A 25,787-nucleotide genomic window follows, 5' to 3' on the forward strand; every position below is an offset into this window, starting at 1 on the left:
AGAGAGAGAGTGCTCAAGCAGGGGAGGGGCAGAGAGACGGGGAGACAGAGAAGCCCAAGCAGGCTCCCCACTGCCAGTGCAGAGCCCAATGCAGGGCTTAATCTCATGAATCATGAGATCCTGAACTGAGCTGAAACCAAAAGTTGGACGTGTAACCAAATGAGCCACTCAGGTGCCTCTATTTTTATTTTTATTTTTTATTTTTTGAAAGAGAGAGCAAATTAGCGAGTGGAGGAAAGAGGCAGAGGGGGAGAGACAATCTTAAGCAGGCTCCATGCTCAGTGCAGAGCCTGATCCCACAACCCTGGAATCGTGACCTGAGATGACATCAAAAGTCACACACTTAACCGACTGAGCCACACAGGCACCCCAGTCATCCATAGTATTTATAAAATTATAGTAATTCAGATATGAATTATATGGTGATGGAGACAGAAAATGTCTGTGGGAGAGAGGGAGAGATGAAAGAACCAGCTCCTGATCTTCCACAGTTCAAATTCAATGAAAAATACCAAAAAGTGAAAAATTTAAAAGTAGAGTACAGAACTACAAAAGACCCCATACTGTCAAGGCAATCTTGAGAAAGAAGAATAAAGCTGGAGGTCCAGATTTCAAGATAAATTACAAAGCTGTAGTAATCAAAACAGTATGGTACTGGAACAAAAACACACACAGATCAATGGACCGGAATAGACAGCCCAGAAATAAACCCACAATCATATGGTCAATTAATCTGTAACAAAGCAGGAAAGAGTACACAATGAGAAAAAGACAGTCTCTTCTACAAACGGTGCTGGGAAAACTGGACAAAACTATGCAAAAGAATAACACTGGACCACTGTCTTAACCATACACAAAAATAAACTCCAAATGGATTAAAGACTTAAATGTAAGATCTGAAACCATAAAACTCCTAGAAGAAAACACAGGCAATAATCTCTCTGATATTGGCCTTAGCAACATTTTTCTCAATAGGTCTCCTGAAGCAAAGGAAACAAAAACAAAAGTACACTATAGGGACTACACCAAAATAAAAAGCTTTTGCACAGTAAAGGAGACCATCAACAAAATGAAAAGACAATGTACTGAATGGGAGAAGATATTTGCAAATCACACATCCAATAAAGAGTTAATATCCAAAATACATGAAAAACTTCTACAACACCAAAAAACAATGATTAAAAAACAGAGGAGCTGAACAGACATTTCTCCAAAGAACACATACAGATAGCCAACAGACACATAACAAGATGTTCACCATCACTAATCATCAAGGAAATGCAAATCAAAACCACAATATCACCTCACATCTGTTAGAATGATTAGTATTAAAAACATAAGAAATAACAAGTGTTGTTGAGGATGTGGAGAAGACGGAACCCTCATGCACTGTTGGTGGGAATGTAAACTGGTGCAACCTCTCAGGAAACAGTATGGAGTTTCCTCCAAATAATTAAACATAGAAACAGCATCCAATCCAATAATTCCACTACTGGGTATTTACCCAAAGAAAATGAACAATAATTTGAAAAGATATAAGCATCCTTATGTTTATTGCAGCATTTAAAAAAAAAAAAGTATTTATTTGAGAGACAGAATGCTCACACAAGCGGGGGAGGGGCAGAGAGACGGGGAGAGAGAGAATCCCAAGCAGGCTCCACGCAGTCAGCATGGAGCCCAGCTTGGGACTCTAACCCATGAACCGTGAGATCACGACCTGAGCAGAAATAAAGAGTCACACACTTAACCACCTGAGCTACTCAGGTGCCCCTACTGCAGCATTATTAACAATAGCCAAGACATCTGGAAGCAACCCAGGTATTCATCGATAGATGAACAGATAAAGAAGATGTGGTATATACGTACAATGGAATATTACTCAGCCATTAAAAAAAGAAAGGGGGAATGAGATCTTACCATTTGCAGCAACAGTGATAGACCTAGAGGGTATTATGCTAAATGAAGTAAATCAAAGACAAAGAAGACAAATACCATATGATTTCACTTATATGTGGAATCTAAAAAGTAAAACAAAGCTGAAACAGACCCATAAATACAGAGAACTGGTGGTTGCCAGAGGGGAAGTGTGTGGGGGGATGGGCAAAATGAATGGAGGAGAGTGGGGTGTACGGGCTTCCAGTTACGGCGTAAGTCAGAGATGAGAGGTACAGTGTGGGTAATATAATGAATGGTACTGTAATAGCACTGGACGGTAACAGATGGCAGCTATACTTGTGGTGAGCTATGAAAGTGATTGCTGAAAAGAAACAAGTTTAAGAGTGCTTAAAAGTTGCCTCTGGAAGTGGGAAATAAGAAATGGGGGTGTAATGCCACAGGGAATTGCTATTTTTGGTAACAAGCTTAAACCTGCAGTGGGAAATAAGAAAAGCCACAGGGAATTGCTATTTTTGGTAACAAACTTAAAACTCAAAGGGAAGTGGAGAAGAAATGGTATATATTTACATCGGTTATGAAAACTAGGCTCACCTGGAGAAACTGTGTGAATTCTGTGTAGTTAAGATGCTTCTTCCGATTATGCCCAAAATGCAGTCGGATAAATTCACAGTCCCAGTTAAAAGGGATATGGTGATGAATAATAGTCTGTCCAAAAATTTCTTTGACATTTTCTTAAAAGGGAAGACAAAAATAAACAAATTATATCTGGAATAAGTAGTTTAGTCCACTGCAATGTTCCTACAGAAAGAAATTAAGAGAAATTTCAAGTCAATATTATCTGCTTCTATTAAGATTAGCTGCAAAATTTTTCGTGCCCAGAAACCCATGCACAGGAACACAATTGATACAAAATATAATTTTACACTTAAGATTGTGTACCATTACATATAAGGCCATGAGATTCTTAATTTCTCTTGATTTAATTTTAATTAGGAAGTGATTTATATCTTGCACTATAAATGGCTGCTACTTTGCATTCCTGTATAAAATCAATAGTGTTTTCCCGGTTCCTCAAGGAGTCGAATTAAGCCCTTTATCAGAAGCATGAATACCTAAATTACAGTATAATGCAATATTTGTCATACTAAGTATGGTTTGATTGAGGCTTGATTATTACATTCACACTAGCCTGAATCTGTCTATTGAAGATAGGTATAAGAAATACTACCAAAAGCGTATCATTAGCTCAGCAGCAAGCACCTTATTAAAAGCTTCTGATATTGTCAAAAATATGGTCTTGACACAAAGCTACAAAATCCCCATAAAAAGCATGATTATTAGTCTCAACTATTAAAATATTTTAAGATAAGTGAAATTAGTGATTCACTTTTAAATAAAGAAGGACTAAACACAGTACACTAACTTTAAGATAGGAACCAGTCACACTGTGTAAATATACAACCAAAACCCTCTGACAGCTGGTCTTCATGCACTAACAATGTCAGTCACTTTCTTACACAGTTCTACACTTATTATAAAAGTCAATTCACAAATGACTGGTACATTAACAAGCATAGACTGGATAGCCTAATTTAGAAGCTCATGCCAAAAAAAAAAAAAAAAAAGTCATTAACAAAGTTAAGAAAGCAGGAAGCCTGTTTTATTGATGTCTTAAGAACAAAATTATTTTCAAATGTAAGCCAATTAGTGGAAGCGTTTTACCATCCATAGCTACAATTTTACTAATTAGCAAATACAAGTTTAATGTTTTATAATCTCCAACTATGCTACTTTCTCTACTTTCTGTAAATTCTTTGAATAAGATACTGATCTCATATTGTAAATGGTTTAATGGATTCCCTTTAGTTTTATATACCATTTTTTTCTTGATAAAAGCATTACTGGGGTGGGAAGGGGGAGGTGGAAGAGAGTGTAAGAATTCTGAACTGGAAATCCTACCAGTCTGGACTCAATATAACAGCTCCGAATAGGTCACTGCTATCAGTAAGTTGGAAGAAGGCATTGGATGTCACTGGGGAGATGGGATTCTCATCTTTTCTTTCAAATGGAATATAGCATTTATTTCTTGCCTAGTTAGCAATACTATATCATAATTTTCAAACCACATTAAAATATTTTCACCTTCCATAAACACAAATTAAATATATGGGGTTTTGTTTCTAAAAGCAAAAACAAACAAACAAACAAAAACAAAAAAACAAAAACTCAGTAGCAATTCATGGGATAGATCTTGGCTTTTAACCAATATAAAAGTTTACCCTCAAATCTATGTGGAATATCAACAGTTGTAAAATATGTCAAAGTTTATAAGATAACTAATAAGGGTTACCAAAAATAGAGCTAAATATATTAAGAGAGATCAGCAAAGATTTTTTTAGGATCTTTTTTTAAATAATTAGCTGCTTTATTCCCAAATTAATTACTTTGATTTCTTATTTTTAAGATCCAACAAATAGTGTTAAACTAATAAGACACAAAGAAATTAAGGGAAAGCAGAATAGAATAACTTAAACTACTACATATATTTAATTTAAATATTAAGATTATGAAAGGGAATACATTTTTTATAACCTTTATTTTAAAGGTTACAAATCCTAAAACTCAACTATTTGACAAGAAATGTACATACTGCTACCTAGATTAAGTTTTAAACAATGGTGGAATAAAACTGAATTCCCTTTACATGATCAGAAAATATTAGAATATTACTGTGAAATTAATCAAATACAATCAAAGATTCAAAAGCTTTCAAACTATGAAAATTTACTTAATTATGAAAATTGTTTTCTACTATCACAAAAAGGATAAACCGAAGTTATAATGTCGAATTTACATTCAGAAAAAGTTCCATAATAAAAACTTTAACTAAAATCCTATTTTGTAAACTTCCTAGCAACCTCTAGCTAAGATCTTGGAATATCTTTGAAACAATTAAAATGATAGCTTAAATTACTCATAGTAATCTTCCCAAATATTGAAGTGTCATTTTCCATGACTATTTGTTTCAACATTTCCTACTTCTCCCAAAGTGGTCATTGATAGCTTTGGACATGATTTTATTATAAGCATTAATATATGCTGTTTTATTTACCACCCCCCAGACACTTAGTTATTTTGACTATGTCACAGGCTACAACTATAGTTACTAGGACTAACAAAATTTCAAACCTACTTTGGCACCTCTTGATGTGTCCCACTTCCTTTCTGTTATTATTTTACTACCAACTGCCTAAGGCTAATTCAGGAAGCTTATAAAAATAATTAGTACAACTATTATTTTAAAATCCAATTCATAATTACCACTTTACCAGGATGTGCTTATCCAAAAAAAAAAAGTTATACAAAAGCTCCAGAACTGGAGAGCTTCTACTTGTGTGAGGCAACAGCTCAAACATGTGATGCTCTCTTTATCCAGTTTTATCCGGTTCTGCATGACATAAAAGGGAACCCCAATAATCTCAAATATTCCCAATACATCTAACTGAAAATGCATAGCAAGTCCCCCCCCACCCCCACCCCCACCGCCCCCACAGAGAATCCCGTCTTTCCAGTGGCAAACAAGGGTCTTTAGCTCTAAATAGCACTCCTTGGAGTATTATCTCAGTGGCCATAGTTCTGGCCTGGATGAAAGGGCTATGACAGTCACATCTTATTGGCAGCAAGATCATGATCTACTGTTTTATACTAGGTTGGTATTGCTACGGGATATAGGAATCCATTCGTTTTCTGACATATAGAAAACAATAGACCACTTTTTCACTTCCTGCAGAGCATGGGCTTATGAAAGAGATGGTTTATAATTCCTCTTGAAAAGGGAGTTGGGGCCAGATACAAAAGTAGCCTGTCATTATGTTCTCTTTGCTCAAAGGAAAGGAGTATGATTTGTCAGGAGGGCAGGTAATGGTGACAACTGTGATTAAGTAAAAATGTTCACAGACGTATAACATTAGTCAGTTCAGCTGTATCAGTCACTTATGATGATTGGACTAGATGAATTACACATTGAAGCATATATATTATGTAAATATGTCTTAACAGAGGTTTTAATTTCCCCAACAGCCCACAATGTGTCTCCCCATCTCATCCACCCTCATCCCTCCCCTGGTCCTTATGGGAGCTTCCTACTGGTCTTGTTCACCTTTCTTCAGTACAAAATTACCTCTGACCGGGGCTGGCACTCTTCTCCAAGACTGCCGCCATGCCTGTTCCATGAATGAGCCTGGAAGGAGCTGCTGTACCAACGGTGTGGCCAGAGAACTCCTCCTGTAGGTATACAAGCCATCAGCCCTGTGACACAGCCCACCTACCATCAGCCCAACGACATCCTGATTCCAAGGATTCCAGCCCAGCAGGAGCCACTGCTTCCAACTTAAGAGGCTTGAGACCAAACATTTTTATTGTCAGTGGGGGTGGGGGCGGGGGAGTCCTCAATAGCTCAGTTTCATCTGCATAGTTCTTAAAGTGAAGTCAGAGAGGCTTTTAGAAGGACTCCCACCAAAACAGTGAATTCCTTGTGTATAACTGAACAAAAACAATGGCGAGACTTGTGGAAGTAAAGAGTTTTTCAGTGAAGGAAAACTTGGGGAGAAAGAAGAGGAACAACTAAGAGACCAAAAAAGAAAACAAAGGAAAACAAACAACAACAACAGAATGTTCAACAACAGGAACTTGGTAGAGGAAGTCCCAACCAAAATAGCATGTAGACTCAGTCCCAGACTACTAGGTTCTACTTCCAGTTGGGTCATTAATTTCCTAGGTGACTTCCTCTGTTTCTCTAAGCAAAAGTATTTCTATTAATCCTTTACCTACCTCCAGAAGGGACTACCATACAATTAGTCAACAGAGTAGTCCTGCTGCCAAATATATGTGAAGGTCCGTTTCTCAGGAAGGATGAGTTTACATTTAAAGAGCATCTATTACTATAGAAACTAGATGCTTCACCAGTCTATCACCAAATGCATAAAAACTAATAACACTATGACCTTTTTTTTTTAACCTTAAACTCTAAGCTACTCTAGTAGCCTTCAGTATTAACAGGATTTTTTTTCTGCAATATCTGAAAGGGGTCTCAAAATTCTTACTGATTTATTTTGAACACCCAGGTGAAGCTCTAATTCTTACTAGACCAAATTAGGTATTGGTTACCATTAGATTTTCATAGTATTCCATGTCTACAGCTTTGTTCCCACTGAGAGAGGGTAATTTTTCACATCTAGACTTCCATCTCCCGAACCTTTTAAAAACAGCGGTGGTTATGCCTAAGCCACCCCAATCTATTCTTCCCTTCAGGGAAAAAGAGTCTATTTTAAAGGCACAAATGGAACCCATTTCTATTTGCTGTATTTAATGACAATCAAAAACAGTACCAAATCAAAAGGAATCCCTGCTTTTTCAGGGTTCTACAGTGAGGGGATAAAGATGTGCCCTTGAAAAAAATCACTTTGGAGAGGTCCCATTCCTAGGCAAGCGCTTTGGAACACAATGCTGATGAGATTTTAATAAAAAACTTAGACTGTACAACATATCTTATATTCATTTATTAGTTAATAGACAGGAGTTGGGGTTTCATTTTTTTTAGAAGGATTACATCTTTGTTAACGCAATGGGCTTTTATTTTTTAAATGTGGGACAAATGCAAGGCAGCTACTGACAACACAATGTAGTATAACTGGTTATCTAGGTTACCTCAACCTAATTCTATCAAGCAGAATACCCAGTACACTAGAGGCTAGTAGTGAGACCAAGGCAAGTTTAGACTGTATCTAGCACACACCAATCATGCAACGGCCTCCACAAGGCTCAACAGTGGCAGTAACAGATATATAAGCCATTAAGTAATTATCCACAGCATGCATTAGAAATTTTATTAAAAGAACATCAAAGAGGAAACAACTATGGTTTTATTCACTCTTTTAAAAACTCCAGAACCCTCTCCTGCGCTTGCTTGCACATTCTGAAATGGATTACCGAGGTCTCAATGTAAGTCTTCTCCCCCAAAGTAGAGGCATCTCTAACAATTAAAAAACAGAAACAAAAAACTTGTCCAGCACTCAAGTAAATGTTGTTCGATATTCCTATTTACATAAATACTTGCAAAAATGTACACAACTTAAGTATCTAATCTGATGTGTATTAAAAAGCGTATCTAAAAAAACAAAAGCATAGATGAGAACAATATATACAAATACACAGATAATAACATCATCATCATAGTCCACGAGATACCAATGGCATAACAGTCCCCCCCCCCCCCCACTCCATTACACCTGGCATCCAATATTCTCTCCCACCTTTCTCTCCTGGTGTGCACAAGAGAAAATTGTACTTTAAATAAATTCTAAACTAGAAAATACAAGGCCATTTGGTGAAAAGGATTTACAGTTAGAATGGATCTATAATTTCCTTTTACCTAAACATATATCTATAAATACATAAGCACAATTCATTTTATTAAGTGGATACAAACATGAAAACTGACCTTTAACACAGATCCAAAATCCTATAAAAATAAACTCCAAGTTAATTAGTTCCTTATGCTGAAATTCTGTAGTCTTGAAAACAGCCTGTAATGAGTAGGCCTTAGAAATCTTGTTAAATGGCATTTGTAACAGTTTCAATGCTTTTCCTCTTTCCTTAATAATATAAAATTAAACTTTCTCTCCTTCATTATGATTTTTATTTAAGAAAATTTGTCTAAAATGAATCCTCAAAACCAGGGAGGCAAGACAGGAAGGGAAAATGGTCAAGGTCCCCAAGAAACAGATGACCATCATCAAGACAACCACCCAACTGGCCAGGGGCTCCAAGAACAATGTTGAAAGGGCATTCAGCAGTACCTCATTCCATAGGAATCTTCCTATCTCTACATTATGAAGCAGAAGAATGAAAGCAGGATTTTGGAGGGTTCATATGTTTATTTTTCAGGTCATATCAGGAGCTATAACAACTGAAACTGATTTGTTTTGCTTCTAATCCTAATTATATTTTCTTAAAATTCTAACTCATGAATCATAGTCTGGGAGAAAAACAAAAGATCTTTAAAATGCTAAAGTTGGGATCTAATAACTACAAGCTCTCATTTGCATGAAATAAATGTGTTCATAAACCACTCAACTGCTTCTTATACCCATTTTAATCTACTAATCAACACTGGCATGGGTCTCTATTGTTAGTCAACTGGATGAACTGACTTGAGTGACTTGTTTTTTAAAATAGAAATTGCGAAAAGCATCAAATGGAGATGACACAAAGAACCATGATACCAAGGTAGGAAGGACAAAAGTCCCCACAATTTGGTTTTGGGAAATCTAATTCTTAAAACAATGGATACATGATAGAAGCACAGGTCTACCATCACTAATACAGATATTTGTATGGAAGTATTTCCCAAGTATTGCTGCACATTTGGAAGTGAGACATGTGAGAATGTGTGATACCTATTGAAAACAGAAAATGCAGCATTATTAGTGGTCTGGAGTTAATGCTGAGTGATGAGATAATAAGGTTTTATATTTTAAACTACAGAATTTGGGTGCTTCTGGGAAAAATCAACCTTCTTTACGAGGCAGAGTGGCCAGAGCTTGCTCCAAAGCAGGAGTATGCCAACATGGATACAGAAACCTAAGGAGTTCTGCATAGGTAATGATTTGGGGAAATCTTACACTGACAACAACTAGGTCAATGGACAAAAGGAAACAGTCAATGCCAAGCTAGAAAATGTGCCCACTAAAAGCATTAAAGAGCACCACTGGTCCTTCTAATACCTGTATTTTCTCACCATTCTTTTCATGGCAGTGATACTTCCTCCTTTGGGTGTAACTGAAGGATTTTTTTTAGAAGACAAATTCTGTGGTGAATAAATATTTAGCTCAGGGAAAGCCTGATTTTCAAGAGTCTCTCTACAACATATTGATGCAAATTCACCCTATAAAAGGGGCTCAAGTTCAGCTTTACAAGATAAAAAAGTTCTGGAAATCTGTTTCACGACTATGTGAATATACTCAATGCTACTGAACTGTACACTGAAAAATGGTTAAGATTTTATGTGTTCTTGTATCACAATAAAAATATATAAATATTTTTTTAAAAAGAAGAGGATTCAAGGTCTTTGAAAACACTGCATTGTTTTTATTGAAAAACCTGTTGCAGGAAAAATTAGCAGATACGGTAAACATAAACTAATTTCTGCAAATAAGCGTCTTTAAAAACTAAAACATACATGGCTACAAACAGAAATTCTAGTTTATATGCTTGTCAAACACTGATCTTGTGCTAGATTATACGCCTAGCAAAGGATTTATATCAATTTCTATATTTAACACAAATGTTAGTTTCAATGTTCTAGGCTTGTTTCCTAAAATCAAAAATTTACAATGGTGATTCAGAGAATGCTAACTATTGTTAACTCCCTCCTTCAGTTCCATTCTTGGTGTTACATCGTAGCACTTTTCCAAACTGCTACTGAGGAGCTATGCACTCTCTACCCAAAAATCCCTTCAAGAATGATATGATTATTCCATGTTGTTCCTCGTCTGTTTCATAAAGAATTTTGCTCAGGCTAGCCCAGAGCAAGAAAAGTTTACACCACATATTTTTGGAATGTAAAAGTGTCAATAAATGACTCAATGAGCAAAGATTCCTTAATTTTTTGCAATTGTCTAATGCTTTAAAGAAAATACACCATTTTAATTTTATCTGTGTAAATTCTTTGAGGAAATCAATACTTCACTTATTAACTAGCTCCTAGATAATCAGCAATTTATATGCATTTACTAGATTTAGCAATTAAAGACTGGACCAGCTTCACTAACTTCACTTATCCCTTATAATCTTTTTTTTTCCTTACCAAATGTCACCTCTCCATTTCCACTCTTGTCAAACAACTGGAAAGCCACTATGAACATAGAATCTGGAGCACACAAAACAGATTCAAATGCCAAGAATTCTTGATAGGAGATCAATCTGCAACAAAATATAACATGTTATTGGCTGGTAAAGAAAGGGAAAATATCAGGCATTTAACCTGTCTTTACTGTATGAACTATAGCTCAGGGTAACCACACAATTGGTAAAGGGAAGTCATCTGGAATTTGCTTCAAAATAATCCAGGAGATGAAAAATATAAATAAAACAAATTTAATAATTATTTTAATAATTACCCAAACTTGGTGATGAGGATATTGAATTTGCTACACTAGTCTGGGTTTTATAGGCTTGAAATGTCAATAATACATTTTTTAAAGGAAGATTCAAAACAAGAGGAGGGAAACTAAAGCACATGGAGTCCTAGATTACTCAGGGTTGTGAAATTGGCCAGTGGCCAAAATTATACTAAAATTGCCTTCAATGATCTTATACAGTTGGCATATGCTAGTACATAGTTTAGAGTCATCTTCCATAGCAAGCTTGCTGCAAACATCCCACACCATGTTGCTGCTATTGGTAAGTGACTAATATCCAAGTAACAGCATTATAAAAATCTGGTTTTTTATAAATATATAAATACATGTAGTTATTTATTTACGTATTCATATTAGTAATGGTGCTGCCTTTTATTCTCAAATGGCCTGGTTTGGACAATACATTTATAGTCACCCTATCAAAAGGAATAGACCTAATCTTAACGTGGCTTCTTGCCCCTCAGGATCTGATCTCTGTATGCCTCCCCTTTGTTCTCTGCACTCCAACCCACTCTTTTTCAATCCCTGCTCCTTCCACCCAGGACCATCACACAACATTTCACTTTCCTTGGAATGATCCCACCATCTCCAAACTTCTGCCCATTTAATTTGTACCCATCCTTACATAGCCCAGATCAAATATCATTTCCTCAAGACAACCAACCAACCATCTCACAGTCTCGAGATGATTTCACTTACCCTTTACAGCCTTACAGCAGCACACTGTACCTTTTTAGTGCCCCTTGCAAAATTTTTATTAAAATAGTTATGTGGGGCGCCTGGGTGGCTCAGTCGGTTGGGCAACCGACTTCGGCTCAGGTCATGATCTCACACTCCGTGAGTTCAAGCCCCGCATCAGGCTCTGTGCTGACAGCTCAGAGCCTGGAGCCTGTTTCAGATTCTGTGTCTCCCTCTCTCTCTGACCCTCCCCCGTTCATGCTCTGTCTATGTCTCAAAAATAAATAAACGTCGAATAAAAAAAAATTTTAAATAAATAAATAAATAAAATAGTTATGTAATTCATTGTTTAAAGTCTGATTTCCTGCGAGAAGATAGGCTTGTCACAGAGCACAAGTTTGATTCAGGTAAGAACTTGTAAATATTCTTGAATGAACTCAATTTATAATATACGGCTTTTATTTATTTATTTAAGTGTTTATTTTTGAGAGAGACTGAGTAAGCGGGGAGGGACAGAGAGAGAGGATTCAAAGTAGGCTCTGCACTGTCAGCGGAGAGCCCAAAGTGGGGCTCAAACCCATGAACTGTGAGATCATGACCTGAGCCGAAGTTAGACGCTTAACTGACTGAACCACCCAGGTGCCCCAAGAATATATGGCTTTACAGAGAGCTATATTTCTCAACACAGATTTAGGAAAATGACTACATTTTACATTTCATTTTATGTCTCCATTCATCTAAGACATATTTTACATTTGTAGTTTCCTTTTCCATTACTTGTAACACTCTGAATTATGTTTAAGTTACACAAATTACATTATATCCAAAGCAATGGTGCATACTATGCCTTTTCCCTTTATTGAGGGAAAGGCTTTGTGGTGGTATGATTCAGGGCACTAAAGACTATGCCTTCACTGTGCCCCTGCTGAAGAATCTTTGGTGGAATTAGGAGCTTAAGTGCCTAATGAATCCTGGGAAGAACAACCCAATAAACTGTTTATCAGGTCACCTTTCATAATACATTTTATGCATTGGTATACTACTAAAAACACAAAAGCGTGGTTATCATTACACAAATTTTCAGGTAGTAAAAACAAATGAAGTTATAACATATCAGGTATCATCATCTACACACTCCTAAAAAGCACTGAGTCCTATGAGGTTTTAATAACAATGTATAACACAAGGGTTGCCTGGCTCTGGCTCAGTCGGTACAGCATGTGTCTCCTGATCTCAGGGTTGTGAGTTCAAGCTCCATGTTGGGTGTAGAGATTATAAATAAACTTAAAAAAAAAAAAAAGAATATATAACACAAATACAGTAATGATATAGGGATGACTTAGAGAAGGCCTTCATTTTCTACATTATGTAATTCTATGTTTGAAATTTTTATCATGAAGAATTAGCATTATTCTTTTGATTATAAGAGTAATTTAAAAACTACAAAGTAATTAGGCTGATTATGAATTAAAAATAAAAAAAAAAAACCTGTAACATCATGGTTTTTCCAAAATAGTCTCAGGAATCTGACATCAAAAATACAATTACCCTAAAATACAGAATATGTAGCTTTAAAATACATTTCATACTCAGTAGTAAAACTTTTCTCTATGAGAAAAGGTAAGACTTTTTCCTTAACTAGCAAAGGTCATAAATGGTCGGCTGGCAGAGTAAATTTAGCCCACACATGTTTTCTTTGGCCATGCAAAGAATAGTATTTTTAGTTACATTAGTTGCCAACATTAGGAAATTATAAATATTTCACACAAATATCCAGCTTTCTGGTTTCCCTTGTTAAATTGTGAGCAAGGGCAACCAGCTTCTGGTCCCAATACTTTTCATTCCACCAGTCTCCTGGAGCCAAAGTGGAAGCTACCTCTTCAGGGACAGCAGGGCCCATCAGTTATCTACACCTGCCCCTGGGGACCATCCCCGTGAGCTCGAGCCCCATGTCGGGCTCTCTGCTGTCAGCACAGACCCTGCTTTGGATCCTCTGTCCCTCTCTCTCTCTCTGCCCTGCCCCTGCTCATGCTCTTTCTCTCAAAAATAAATAAAACATTAAAAAAACAATTAAAAAAGAAGATATTGGGGGAATCCTCAACCAATCCTCAATACTCACTTACCTTTGTTACACAGAGTGATTTATTTGAAGAAAGATCAATTAAGAAACACAAAGGCATCAGCAACTTAAAAATTAAGTCACTTCATATTAATCGGCCTTAAAAAGGAACGAAATTCTGACACAAGCTGTAGCATGGGTGAATCTTGAAAACAACAGGCTAAGTGAAATCAAACACGAAAGGACAAATAATACATTATTCCACTTACATGAAGTATCTAACATAGTCAAACACATTAGAAACAGAAAGTACAATAGTGATTACTAGAGGCTGAGTATCGGGACAAAACAGGAACTCACTGTTTCATGGGTACAGAGTTTCAGTATGAGAAGATGGAAAAAAAAAAAAAAGGTAGAATGGATAGTAGTGATGGTGGTACAACAATATGAATATACTTAATGCCACTGAAATATATACTTAAAAATGGTTAAAATGATAAATTGTATTATATATATATTTTAATACGGTAAAAAGTCACCTGAGATTACCCAAGTATAGGCATTTATTAGAACTCAGCAAATGCACCTTTAAGTTTTGTATTTGTCACTGTGGGTAAATTTTACATATAAAGAAAACACTCAAAACAAATACTGAAATCCAGTTAATAATATGCATGCTGAAATGTGTAAGAAAAGTATCAGTGTTCGCAATTTACTTTGAAATGGGTGAAAAAACAAGATGGATTGATGTAAAGATAGATATATGAAAAACGAAGCATAGAAAAATGTTAATGGTAGAACATGATGAGTATGTTAAGTATACACTGTAAAATACCTTCAACCTTCCTGAATGTTTGAATTTTCATAATAAAATATTGGGAAGAAGTAGGAGGTGAGGGTAATGGACCATTTTGTCTCTCTGATATGCTCCCTATCTATCTTTAGCCCATAGGCCTTTTATACCACATGACAGTGGAACAATACTTTTCATAAAGCAAGAAATGGCCTGTTTATCTGCTAACATAAAGCAAACGTGTTCTGGAATAATTTTTAAGGCTCTTTTTCCTTTATCCTGCTATGAATTCCTCTATTGTTAGAAGGCCTTGATCAAGACTTAAGCAGCGCCAATGCAAACCACAAGACGCTAACTGGAGTGAAGAAACCACTGCTAAGTTCATAGTTTAATAAATTGTTTGTTTTCTTTCAATAAGGATGGGGTGGCACCTTCACTTTTTACCATACCTGCTGCTTGACTTTTTACAAAGAACATGTATTCATTTTATACTCTGAAATAATGGATTTTACGGGAGCCTGGGTGGCTCAGTCGGTTGGGCATCCAACTTCAGCTCAGGTCAGGATCTCGCCATTTGTGGGTTCGAGCCCCGCGTCGGGCTCTGTGCTGATAGCTTGGAGCCCGGAGCCTGCTTCGGATTCTGTGTCTCCCTCTCTCTCTGCCCCTCCCCTGCTCACATTCTGTCTCTATCTCTCTCTCAAAAATAAATAAACATTAAAAAAATTTTTTTTGAAATAATGGATTTTATGAATTGGATGTTTTAAAATTTTTCTACAAAGTTCCTTTTAAATTTACTGAATGGAAACTAATAAAATTTCAAAATATTAATATGTTAATTTTGCAATTTTTAAAACCATCAAGATTTTTGCATAAAAGGTTTTTCTACATGCATCATTTTTTTTTTTAATTTTTTTTTTCAACGTTTATTTATTTTTGGGACAGAGAGAGACAGAGCATGAACGGGGGAGGGGCAGAGAGAGAGGGAGACACAGAATCGGAAGCAGGCTCCAGGCTCTGAGCCATCAGCCCAGAGCCTGACGCGGGGCTCAAACTCACGGACCGCGAGATCGTGACCTGGCTGAAGTCGGACGCTTAACCGACTGCGCCACCCAGGCGCCCCATCATCATTTTTTTTATATACATGTAGAAGAGTAAAGGAAAGCAGTTATGAAAAACTAAAAGAGAAAAGTAATAGTTTTACACATTATAGACTAGAGCTTCCAGATGAAATTCTGGCCAGAGCTAAATATAGAAACTATAATTCTAGAAGTTACAGCTTCAAACAAGCAACTGTCTAAACACTTTAGATTATATCACACAAGAATAGTTCCTGAAATCTTCATTTAATGCATAAAATCATTTTGCCTTTCATTATAAAAGCACAATTTCAAAGTTTAAGCCACAATTTCACAAATAACATTTGACTAATGACTTTTACTTTAGACAACCCATCATGCTATTTATACCATACGATGTTGCTTCTACATGGTTCTGCACAACAAACACCTATATCAAAACACTCCTGCTTATTTTACTATCTATTGGAGGAAAAGGAATGCGGAAGAGGAGAAAGGGGGTGGTTTACATGCTAAGAAAACATGCAGCAGAGGGTGAGGCGGTCCAGGGTACAAAAAGGTATGGTACTGACCTCTCTCAAACCTGCTTTTCCCACATACTTAATTAAATCACTTAGACCTCTGTATACTAGTGCTATTAAGATTTGGTTTTGATAATTATAAACAACCTATGTGATGCTACTTCAAATTATAAGACTCTCATCAAAAAAAAAAAAAACACAAAAACTACAACAGAACCAAGGAATACCTCTTGGGGCTATAAAAAAAATGTACCAACTACATACACTATTCTAATCTTTGATCACTGTCCTTGGTAAAGGAGTGGGAAACAGAAAGTGGGGAAGAAAGAGAACATCATTTTTTAAAAAGATGATTAAAGAAGGAAAATGGACTAAAAATTAAGAGAATTTTGTGTTATTGGGCAAATCAATCAATCTCTCTAGGCCTCATTTTCCTTAAACGTTAAATGAACAAGAGTGACTACTTGGAATAAGTTAAACATCATCAAAACCTTTCATTTTCTTGGGGCGCCTGGGTGGCTCAGTCGGTTGGGCATCCGACTTCAGCTCAGTTCATGATCTCACGGTCCGTGGGTTCGAGCCCCGCGTCGGGCTCTGTGCTGACGGCTAGGAGTCTGGAGCCTGCTTCGGATTCTGTGTCTCCCTCTCTCTCTGACCCTCCCCCATTCATGCTCTGTCTCTCTCTGTCTCAAAAATAAATAAACATTAAAAAAAAATAAAAATAAATAAAAAAAACCTTTCATTTTCTTGAATTACAAGTATTTTTTTAAAGGTTTTTTTTATTTTTTTTTGAGAGAGAGAGACAGAGAGCAGGGGAGGGGCAGAGAGAGAGGGAGAGAGAGAATCCTAAGCAGGTTCCACGCTCAGCACAGAGCCCAGTGCAGGGCTCGATCTCACAATGGTGAGATCATGACCCGAGCCAATATCAAGAGTCAGACACTTAACCAAGCGAGCCACCCAGGCACTCCATCTTCAATTGCAAGTATTAAAGAAACTTCAGCAATGATACTTAACCTTTTTTGAAGTCACAGGTCCTTCTGAAAACCTGGGATTTCTCCCGAGAAAAACGCAGATACAAATTCACTCATTTTGCATGATATTTCAGCAACTTCAGGAACCCCTGAAGACTATCCATGAATAAGAGGTTAAGAATTGCTGTGTTTCTAGAAAATTCCAGCTTTCTCTGCTTTTACAAATTACCTATATGTTTCATAAACTCACTGATAATTTTTATGATCTGTTTTTTTTAATGTTTATTTATTTTCAGAGACAGTGAGCGTGCAAGTGTGGGGAGGGGCAGAGAAAGAGGAGAGAGAGAAATCCAAGCAGGCCCCACGCTGTCAGCACAGAGCCCAATTCGGGGCTCCATCTCAGGAATCAAACTGTGAGGTCATGACCTGAAATGAAATAAAGAGTCCGATGGGTGGACAGATGTTTAACCAACTGAACCATGCAGGTACCCTATGTGATCTAGCTCTTTGAATCAGATTTCCTACAGAACCCAATCTGACTAATTCCAAAGAGAGGAAAAAGGAAGCTTAAGAAGTTTTTAAAATCTGAAATAGGAAAGATTTACCTTTTACAAAGAGAAATAGATTTGTCTTTAAGTGAACACTATTAACATTATCAGATACTTTCCTAGCCAAAACCCATCTTTGATCTATTCTACTCTGGCAACTTAAACCCTTGATTCCATTCAACCACATCAACAATGCAACGGAGTCTGGGAGAACCACATGAAGCTTCAAAACAAACACACTGAGAAAGATGAGCAAAAATGGTCACAAAAGAAGCATCTGAGAAGATATGGGTACTCTGAAAGCAGGTCTCAGGCCAAATTAATGACAACAAATACCATCCTAGTTTTTAAAAGAGCTAAATATATATGTTACCTTTAATAATTTTGAAGAACGAATTCTGATTAAAAATAATTTTCATATGCATTACTGTCTAATGACTGTTAAGAAATCCAATGACTAAGTGGTTTATCATAGCTTATCAGCTGATTTCACTTTTTTTTTTCAATGAAAGGGACACTTTATTGAAGTCCCAGGGCCCTGGGTCTTGGGCAGAAGGCATCCCTGCGAGTAAAGGAAGAGCCGGTAGACAGGCCTTATTTGACCTTCTTAGGGCGTGGGTTGTTGGTGTGGCCACACTTCTTGCGGCAGTTAACTGCACAGGGATGCAACACTTGTGGCAGATCATCCTGTCGCAGTTGTATTTCTGGGCCAGCTGGCAGAGGGAAGGCTGAATGACGCCACCCGCAGGCAAAGCACCAAGTATAGGGTGGACTCTTTCTGGGTATTGTAGTCTAATGAAGTGCAGCCATCTTCCAGCTGTTTGCCAGCAAAAATCAGACACTGCTGGTCAGGCGAGATGCCCTCCTTGGCTTGGACTTTGGCTTTGACATTCTCACTAGTGTCACTGGGCTCAACCTCGAGGGAGATGGTCTTGCCCATCAGGGTCTCCACAAAGATCTGCGTCTGCAATGCTGCCACCAAACCGTTGGGAACCTAGTTTTGACTTTTTTTTTTTTTAAGTTTATTTATTTTGAGAGAGTGTGCACGCGCACAATCGGGGAAGGGGCAAAAAGGGAAGGGGACAGGGGATCCAAAGCAGGCTCTGCGCTGACAGCAGAGAGCCTGACATAGGGCTCCAACTCACAAACCGTGGGATGGTGACCTGAGCCAAAGTTAGATGCTTAACGGACTGAGCCATCTGGGCACCCCTGATTTGACTTTTTAAAAGACTAATCACGAAATGTATGCAAGTTCCCCAACATCTACCACTGACAAATTACATAAAATCTTTATCTAAGATATAAAATATTCAAATTTCATGCACTATACTAGATTTTGTGGGAAAATATGAATACTAACCCTAGTTTCAAAGAACTTAGATATCAACATTTCTAGTTTAACTATAGTCTCCTAGTTTACAATATAGTCTCTAGTTTATAATAGTCTCCTAAACGTATTTCATTGCATGCAAATCTTGCCCTATTTCAACCTACCATTTTTTAAAAATCTCATCATATCTGCAGTAGTATCTTTTTTTTTTTTTTAATTTTAGAGAGAGGGAGCATGAGTCGGGGAGAGGCGCAGAGGGAGAGAGAATCCCAAGCAGGCTCCACACCCAGCATGGAGCCTGTTGCAGGGCTCGATCCCACAACCCTGGGATCACCAACTGAGCCACCCAGGCACCCTATGGAAAATAACTTTTAACAACTCCTCATTGCCTAGTTTTTCACACAACTACCTCTACAGGTAGGAGAAAGAACCTGGGCCTTTGAAGGCCTGAGGATGTAGCTTGGAACTCACAAAGCAAGAAAAAATTTTCTTTATAATTCATAAGAATACTCCATTTGTTCTATAATACAGTCATATTTGATCTTAACTTAAAAACGGTGTGCTTGGGGCGCCTGGGTGGCGCAGTCGGTTAAGCGTCCGACTTCAGCCAGGTCACGATCTCGCAGTCCGTGAGTTCGAGCCCCGCGTCAGGCTCTGGGCTGATGGCTCAGAGCCTGGAGCCTGTTTCCGATTCTGTGTCTCCCTCTCTCTCTGCCCCTCCCCCGTTCATGCTCTGTCTCTCTCTGTCCCAAAAATAAATAAACATTGAAAAAAAAAAAATTAAAAAAAAAAAAAAACGGTGTGCTTTTTCCCCTTGAGTAAAGTGACACTCTAGTAAGATGCACCTTGCTATTTCTGTGACTGCACACACCCATACACTGCCAGGCTAAAAATACCTCCAAGACTAAGTCACGAGCCTACAGGATACAGTCAAAGCTTAGCACAGACGGTCCCCAGTTCCACTTCAACCACAATTCCAAGAGTAACAAGGCAAAACCACAGCCACACCAAGGTACATGTAACACAACCTCTTCAATGTCACTCCCCAAGACACACACACACACCACTGCTATTCCCTTTCCTGGAATTCTCCCAGCTTATCCAACCACCAGCAACTTCCCGTTCATCTTGCCAGATTTCACTCAAGTATCTCTTCTATGATGCTGTCCTGACCACCCAAAACAGAGTTAACTATGCCTTCTTGGGTGTCCTTTGTATCTTTCATATACTTCTATTACAGCATCTTATACCCAAAGTATTCTTTTCTTTGTTCACTCATCCTTCTTCTCACTAGGCCATGAGTTTCTTCTTAAGGCCAAGAACCCCATTTTTTTAAATTTATTTTTTTAATTTGTATCCAAGTTAGTTAGCATATAGTATAACAATGATTTCAGGGATAGATTCCTTAATGCCCCTTACCCATTTAGCCCATACCCCCTCTCACAACCCCTCTAGTAACCCTCTGTTTGTTCTCCATATTTAAGAGTCTCTTATGTTTTGTCCCCCTCCCTGTTTTTATATTATTTTTGCTTCCCTTCCCTTATAGAACCCCATTTTATTTATGTTTGTATTACTAAAGCCCAACAGTGCCTGGCTAATGGTGGTTGTTCAATAAATGTTTGTCAAATAAATGAGTAGACAGATAAATTAATAAATACTACTAAGTTCTTCCCTGATTCATTCTTCTTCATAGCACTTCTAACCTAACATGCTATAATTTACTTTTAAATTTTTGTATTGCTTTTGCATTTATCACTTTACTCGCTGATGTAATTCCAGTCCTTAGAACATTAGAAAACATAGTAGGTACTCAATGTTTGTTGAATGAATGAAAGAAAACCATTCTGTTCAGATTATTCAATACAAAATATGGTTCTCCATATATAGTTTACTTCCAAAAAAAAACCAAGAAACAAATGCTAGTTTTGCCCAATCCTTGATAATGGCAGCAAGTAATACTTCTTATAAACTTCTAAGAAAAGATAATGGTTTATTAATATTAAAATTCCAGGTGGTCATAGGTAAACTTAGGGTGTTCCTATTTTTTGGTAAGATATTGCAGAACATTCATTTTCAAAAAATGTATAAAGGTTCTTACCCATCCTTGGTTTGATCGGCTACTCCTGCCAAGAGCTGCACGACCTTCGGATTACTATTTGGATCATTATACAGTCCAAGATAGCGCTGGACAAAGTCTTCTGGGGTCATGTAATGCTCTCCATCAACCTCAGTACTGGCATACTAAAAAATAAATAATGTATACTTAAAATTAAAATTATTCAACATCATATTGTAGCCAAAAACATTTTGTGAAAAGGTATATAAAGGACAGTATCAAAATCAAAATAAAGATAATAAATGCAGGATAGTGCATTTTCCTCTGGACAGTGAAAAACAAACACTCAGAGCCAGATTTAAGAACACTGGCAAAGTGCTGACACATGCCACAACATGGATAAACCTTGAAAACATTACAAGTTAAAGAAGCCAAAGGCAAGAGGCCACAGATCGTATGACCACATTTACATGAAATGTCCACAAGAGGCAAACCCACAGTGACAAACAGCAGAGGCACAGGTGCCAGGAACTGGGAGGAGGGCAAATGAGAGTAACTGCTTTAACATATATGGGGTTTATCTTGGGGGCAGCGACCATGTCCTGGAATTAGATGGTGGCAATGGCGGCACACTGTAAATATACTGAAAAAAAAAAACACTGCAGTATACTCTTAAATGGTTAAAATGGAGAATTTTGTCTCATGTGACTTTTATTTCAACTAAACATATAATATGTAAGAGACGAAATACGAGAAAGATGAAGAAAGGTGAAAGGGCAGCTAAGGTGACTAAGACCTGAGAGTGAGAAGGTGACACATGTAGACTCCCAGAGGCTTCCCACCTACAAGAGTGGGGAGCAGCAGGAGAACACAGGCTGCCAAACCTTAAAAATAAAACGAATGAGAAAAGCATGACAAACACACAAGACCTTCCATCACAGGTATTTGTTCTACGTTCCAGTAGCTGGAGAAAAGAAACAAAAATATTCTGCTTTTAGGTCATTAATTTTTAAAAATAAAATAGTAGAATCTGCCTGTCAAATAAAGACCTCACTATTTTAAGGGTTTTACGCACTATGGCATGATCAAACACAACCAAAGCTCTCCTCTTCGGGTTGCAGCTGATCAATTTAGCTACTTCAGTCAACTATCAAAGTAGTAACATCAGAAAATTTCCCAGAATTGAAGAATACAAGGGCTAAGTGCCAAGCACAACACAGTAAAACAAACAAAAACCTACACCAGGCCATGGCCCATCATCATAAAATTACAGAACACCAGTATAAAGAGAAAATCCTACAAGTTTTCAGAGAGAAAAAAGGTCACTTATAGAGAATTATGAATCACGGGCACCAATGCTTCCTCAACAGAAACACTGAAGCTTGAAGACAATGCAGTAAGGCCTTGAAAATTCTAAGATAAATGATTTGCAGCCTAGAATTCTAAACTGAGCCAAACTTTGAATCAATTAATTATAAGGGTAGGTTAAAAGTACTTTGAGATATCCATGTTCTCAATACTTTTTTCTCTTGCCATGTGCCTCCTCAGGAAGCTATAGGAGAATCTGCTCCAACAAAATGAAGGCATGAACCAAGTGGGATACAAAAATCAGATGACCCAATCCAGAAAAGTGGCCAAGAGAAATCCCAAGACAACAATTGTGCTGCAGGCCTCTAGAGTACATAGTCCTGGCAGGGAGCAAACGAAGGGCTCCAGGAAGGAAAGCCACTGGGAAAAACGGAATGCTTATCCAAGGCATTTGGCTAAACGAAAAATAACATTGGGAGGAGTATGAACCTTTGTTCAAATGTCACCTTCTCAATGAGATCTATTCTTATCACCCTATTTAGTATTATAACTCATGCCTGCACCTATATTCCCAATCCCCCTTACATTGCCATCCCCCCCCCCTCGGCAGCTATCACTTTCTAACACACTATGTATTTTACTTATTATGTTTACTGTCTATCTCCCAACAAAGGAAGGAATCTTTGTCTAGTTTGGTCACTGATGTATCCCAACACCAATAACAATGCTTGGCACACAGTAGGCACTTGGCAAACCTTTTTTTTTTTCTTTTGAGAGAGAGAGAGTGAGAGAAAAAAAGAGAGACACAGAGAGAGAGGCAGAGAGAGGAAAGAGGGAATCCCAAGCAGGCTCCCTGCACAGCACGGAGCCCAAGCCATGGCTTGACCTCATGACCTGAGCCGAAATCAAGAGTCAGATGCTTAACTGACTGAGCCACCCAGGTGCCCCAGCACTCAGTAAATATTTGTTAAATTAATGAATTTGTATGAGGTACACAAGTTGCTAAGTAAATGAAAAGTTAGATAATTTTTAACTCTATCAGAAAGTAAATTACGAAAAAGCATTTTTGTTGTATAAAAACAGGAAACGCATGACTTGGCTCAAATAAACAGTATTCACGGTCATAATAATATAGATACCAGATATTAATTTAATAACAATGATAAACATACTGAGAGGAATGGAGGAAGAAGAATGGAGGAGGAAGTAGTGTAAGGAAGTCCTCAACTACTCTCATAGAAAGCCAATAATATCTAGAAATAGCAGTATAGAAATATGAAGGGAAATACCAAATAAATAGTTAAGAGTTAGAAGTGGTTGCTTCTGTATCAGATAAAGGGCTAGTATCCAAAATCTATAAAGAACTTATCAAACTCAATACCCAAAAGACAAATAATCCAGTGAAGAAATGGGCAGAAGAGATGAATAGACACTTTTCCAAAGAAGACATCCAGATGGCCAACAAACACATGAAAAGATGCTCAACGTCAATCATCATCAGAGAAATACAAATCAAAACCACATTGAGATACCACCTCACACCAGTCAGAGTGGCTAAAATGAAAAACTCAGGAAACTACCGATGCTGGCAAGGATGTGGAGAAATGGGAATCCTCTTGCACTGGTGGTGGGAATGCAAACTGGTACAGCTGCTCTGGAAAACAGTGTCGAGGTTCCTCAAAAAATTAAAAATAGAACTACCCTATGACCCAGCAATAGCACTACTAGGAATTTACCCAAGGGATACAGGAGTGCTAATGCATAGGGGCATGTGTACCCCAATGTTTATAGCAGCGCTTTCAACAATAGCCAAATTATGGAAAGAGCCTAATTGTCCGTCAACTGATGAATGGATAAAGAAGATGTGGTTTATATATACAATGGACGACTACTTGGCGATGAGAAAGAATGAAATCGTACTATTTGCAGCAATGTGGGTAGAACTGGAAGGTATTATGCTGAGTGAAATAAGTCAGTCAGAGAAAGACAGATATCATGTTTTCACTCATATGTGGATCTTGAAAAACTTAACAGAAGACCATGGGGGAAGGGAATGGGAAAAAAATAGTTACAAACAGAGAGGGAGGGAGGAGAACCACAAGAGACACAAATACAGAGAACAAACTGAGGGTGGATGGGAGGGTGGGGGAGAGGTGAAAGTAGATGATGGGCATTGAGGAGGGCACTTGTTGGAATGAGCACTGGGTGTTGTATGTAAGCCAATTTGACAATAAATTATATTCATAAAAAAAAAAAGAAGTGGTTGCTTCTAGGAAATAAGACAAGGATGGGAAGGATCACAGAAAAGGACTGTTGGTTTGCTTTTTGGTTAAGCATTTCAAATGTTCTCATTTGTGAATCTGACTAAACCAAGCAACCAGCTCTTTCAACAAGAGGAGAATTAAATTAAAAAATGTTTCCTCTGTCATATTCTAGAAAACCCCACAGAGGCTATCATAGCAAATGCTTGATCAGCCTGCACACAGGTAGACATATTTTTACTAACTTGTACTACCCAAAAGCACCTAACAAATATCACCCCAAGATAAAGTCATGTTCACTTTACATTCTATAAAAGTCATTGCTGAAATGGTCCTAAGTTTAAGTCCTGGCTCAACAACTCCATTCTCCTCCCAGGCTTCTACATATATCACACATCTATAAAATTAAGACTAAATGATCTTTGACATTTCAAAACAATAAGTATGCAAATATAGGATAAAGAAAAAATAAACTGTATGGTATTAATACTAATAGTGAATGGATTCTACCAATTATTCGACTACTTCTTCTATTCTGTGTTCCTCAATATCCTTCATAATCTTACATGTTTTACCAAGATCAGAAAACCACAAAGTTAAGAACAGGCAGGAGTGGGGAAAGGCACAATGTCAGGAAGACTACTGCAACTGGAAAGAGGAATCAACACAAGGAAGTCTAAAAATAGAATTTAAAGCCACTGACAAGTCAAAAACTCACTAGATTATGAGTGCCAAACAATGGTATGAGAAATGTACTATAGGATCCAAAAAGGAGTGGCTCGTTCTAAGGACAGGTGGAATGGGGCTGCAGTAGGAAAGAGAGAGTATGTTCAGAATAGGCCTTGAAAGTAAAATTTGATTTTAACTGCAACAGACAGAAAGGGTCTACAAGGTTTTAAAAAAATGTGAATACAGAGATGTTAAAATAAATTATTCTCTCTTTTTTGGAGGGAGAGAACTAGTTGGAGACACAAATGTTAATAAAGAGAGGGCATACAAAGATATGAAGCAGGGGCGCCTGGGTGGCTCAGTCAGTTACGCATCCCAATCTTGATTTCAGCTCTGGTCATAATCCCGTGGTTCATGAGAC

General features: G+C 37.5%; 1 protein-coding gene across 4 annotated transcripts in view; it reads right to left on the reverse strand.

The window, feature by feature from the left end:
* Nucleotides 1-25,787, reverse strand: part of SLC25A12 (solute carrier family 25 member 12) — a 207,796-nt gene that overhangs the window by 61,132 nt on the left and 120,877 nt on the right. For 3 of the 4 annotated variants that reach the window (XM_019838262.3, XM_019838261.3, XM_011285309.4), the window contains 3 exons: nucleotides 21,171-21,313; nucleotides 10,763-10,878; nucleotides 2,488-2,627 (listed from right to left, as the gene is read on the reverse strand). In XM_019838262.3, coding sequence (XP_019693821.1) covers nucleotides 2,488-2,627; nucleotides 10,763-10,878; nucleotides 21,171-21,313 — 399 coding nt within the window. Of the gene's footprint in view, nucleotides 1-2,487; nucleotides 2,628-6,076; nucleotides 6,181-10,762; nucleotides 10,879-21,170; nucleotides 21,314-25,787 lie in introns of those variants that run through there. The other variant, XM_011285310.4, reaches the window with a different exon arrangement.

Source organism: Felis catus, chromosome C1 (assembly GCF_018350175.1).
Source record: "Felis catus isolate Fca126 chromosome C1, F.catus_Fca126_mat1.0, whole genome shotgun sequence".
Taxonomy (NCBI): domain Eukaryota; kingdom Metazoa; phylum Chordata; class Mammalia; order Carnivora; family Felidae; genus Felis; species Felis catus.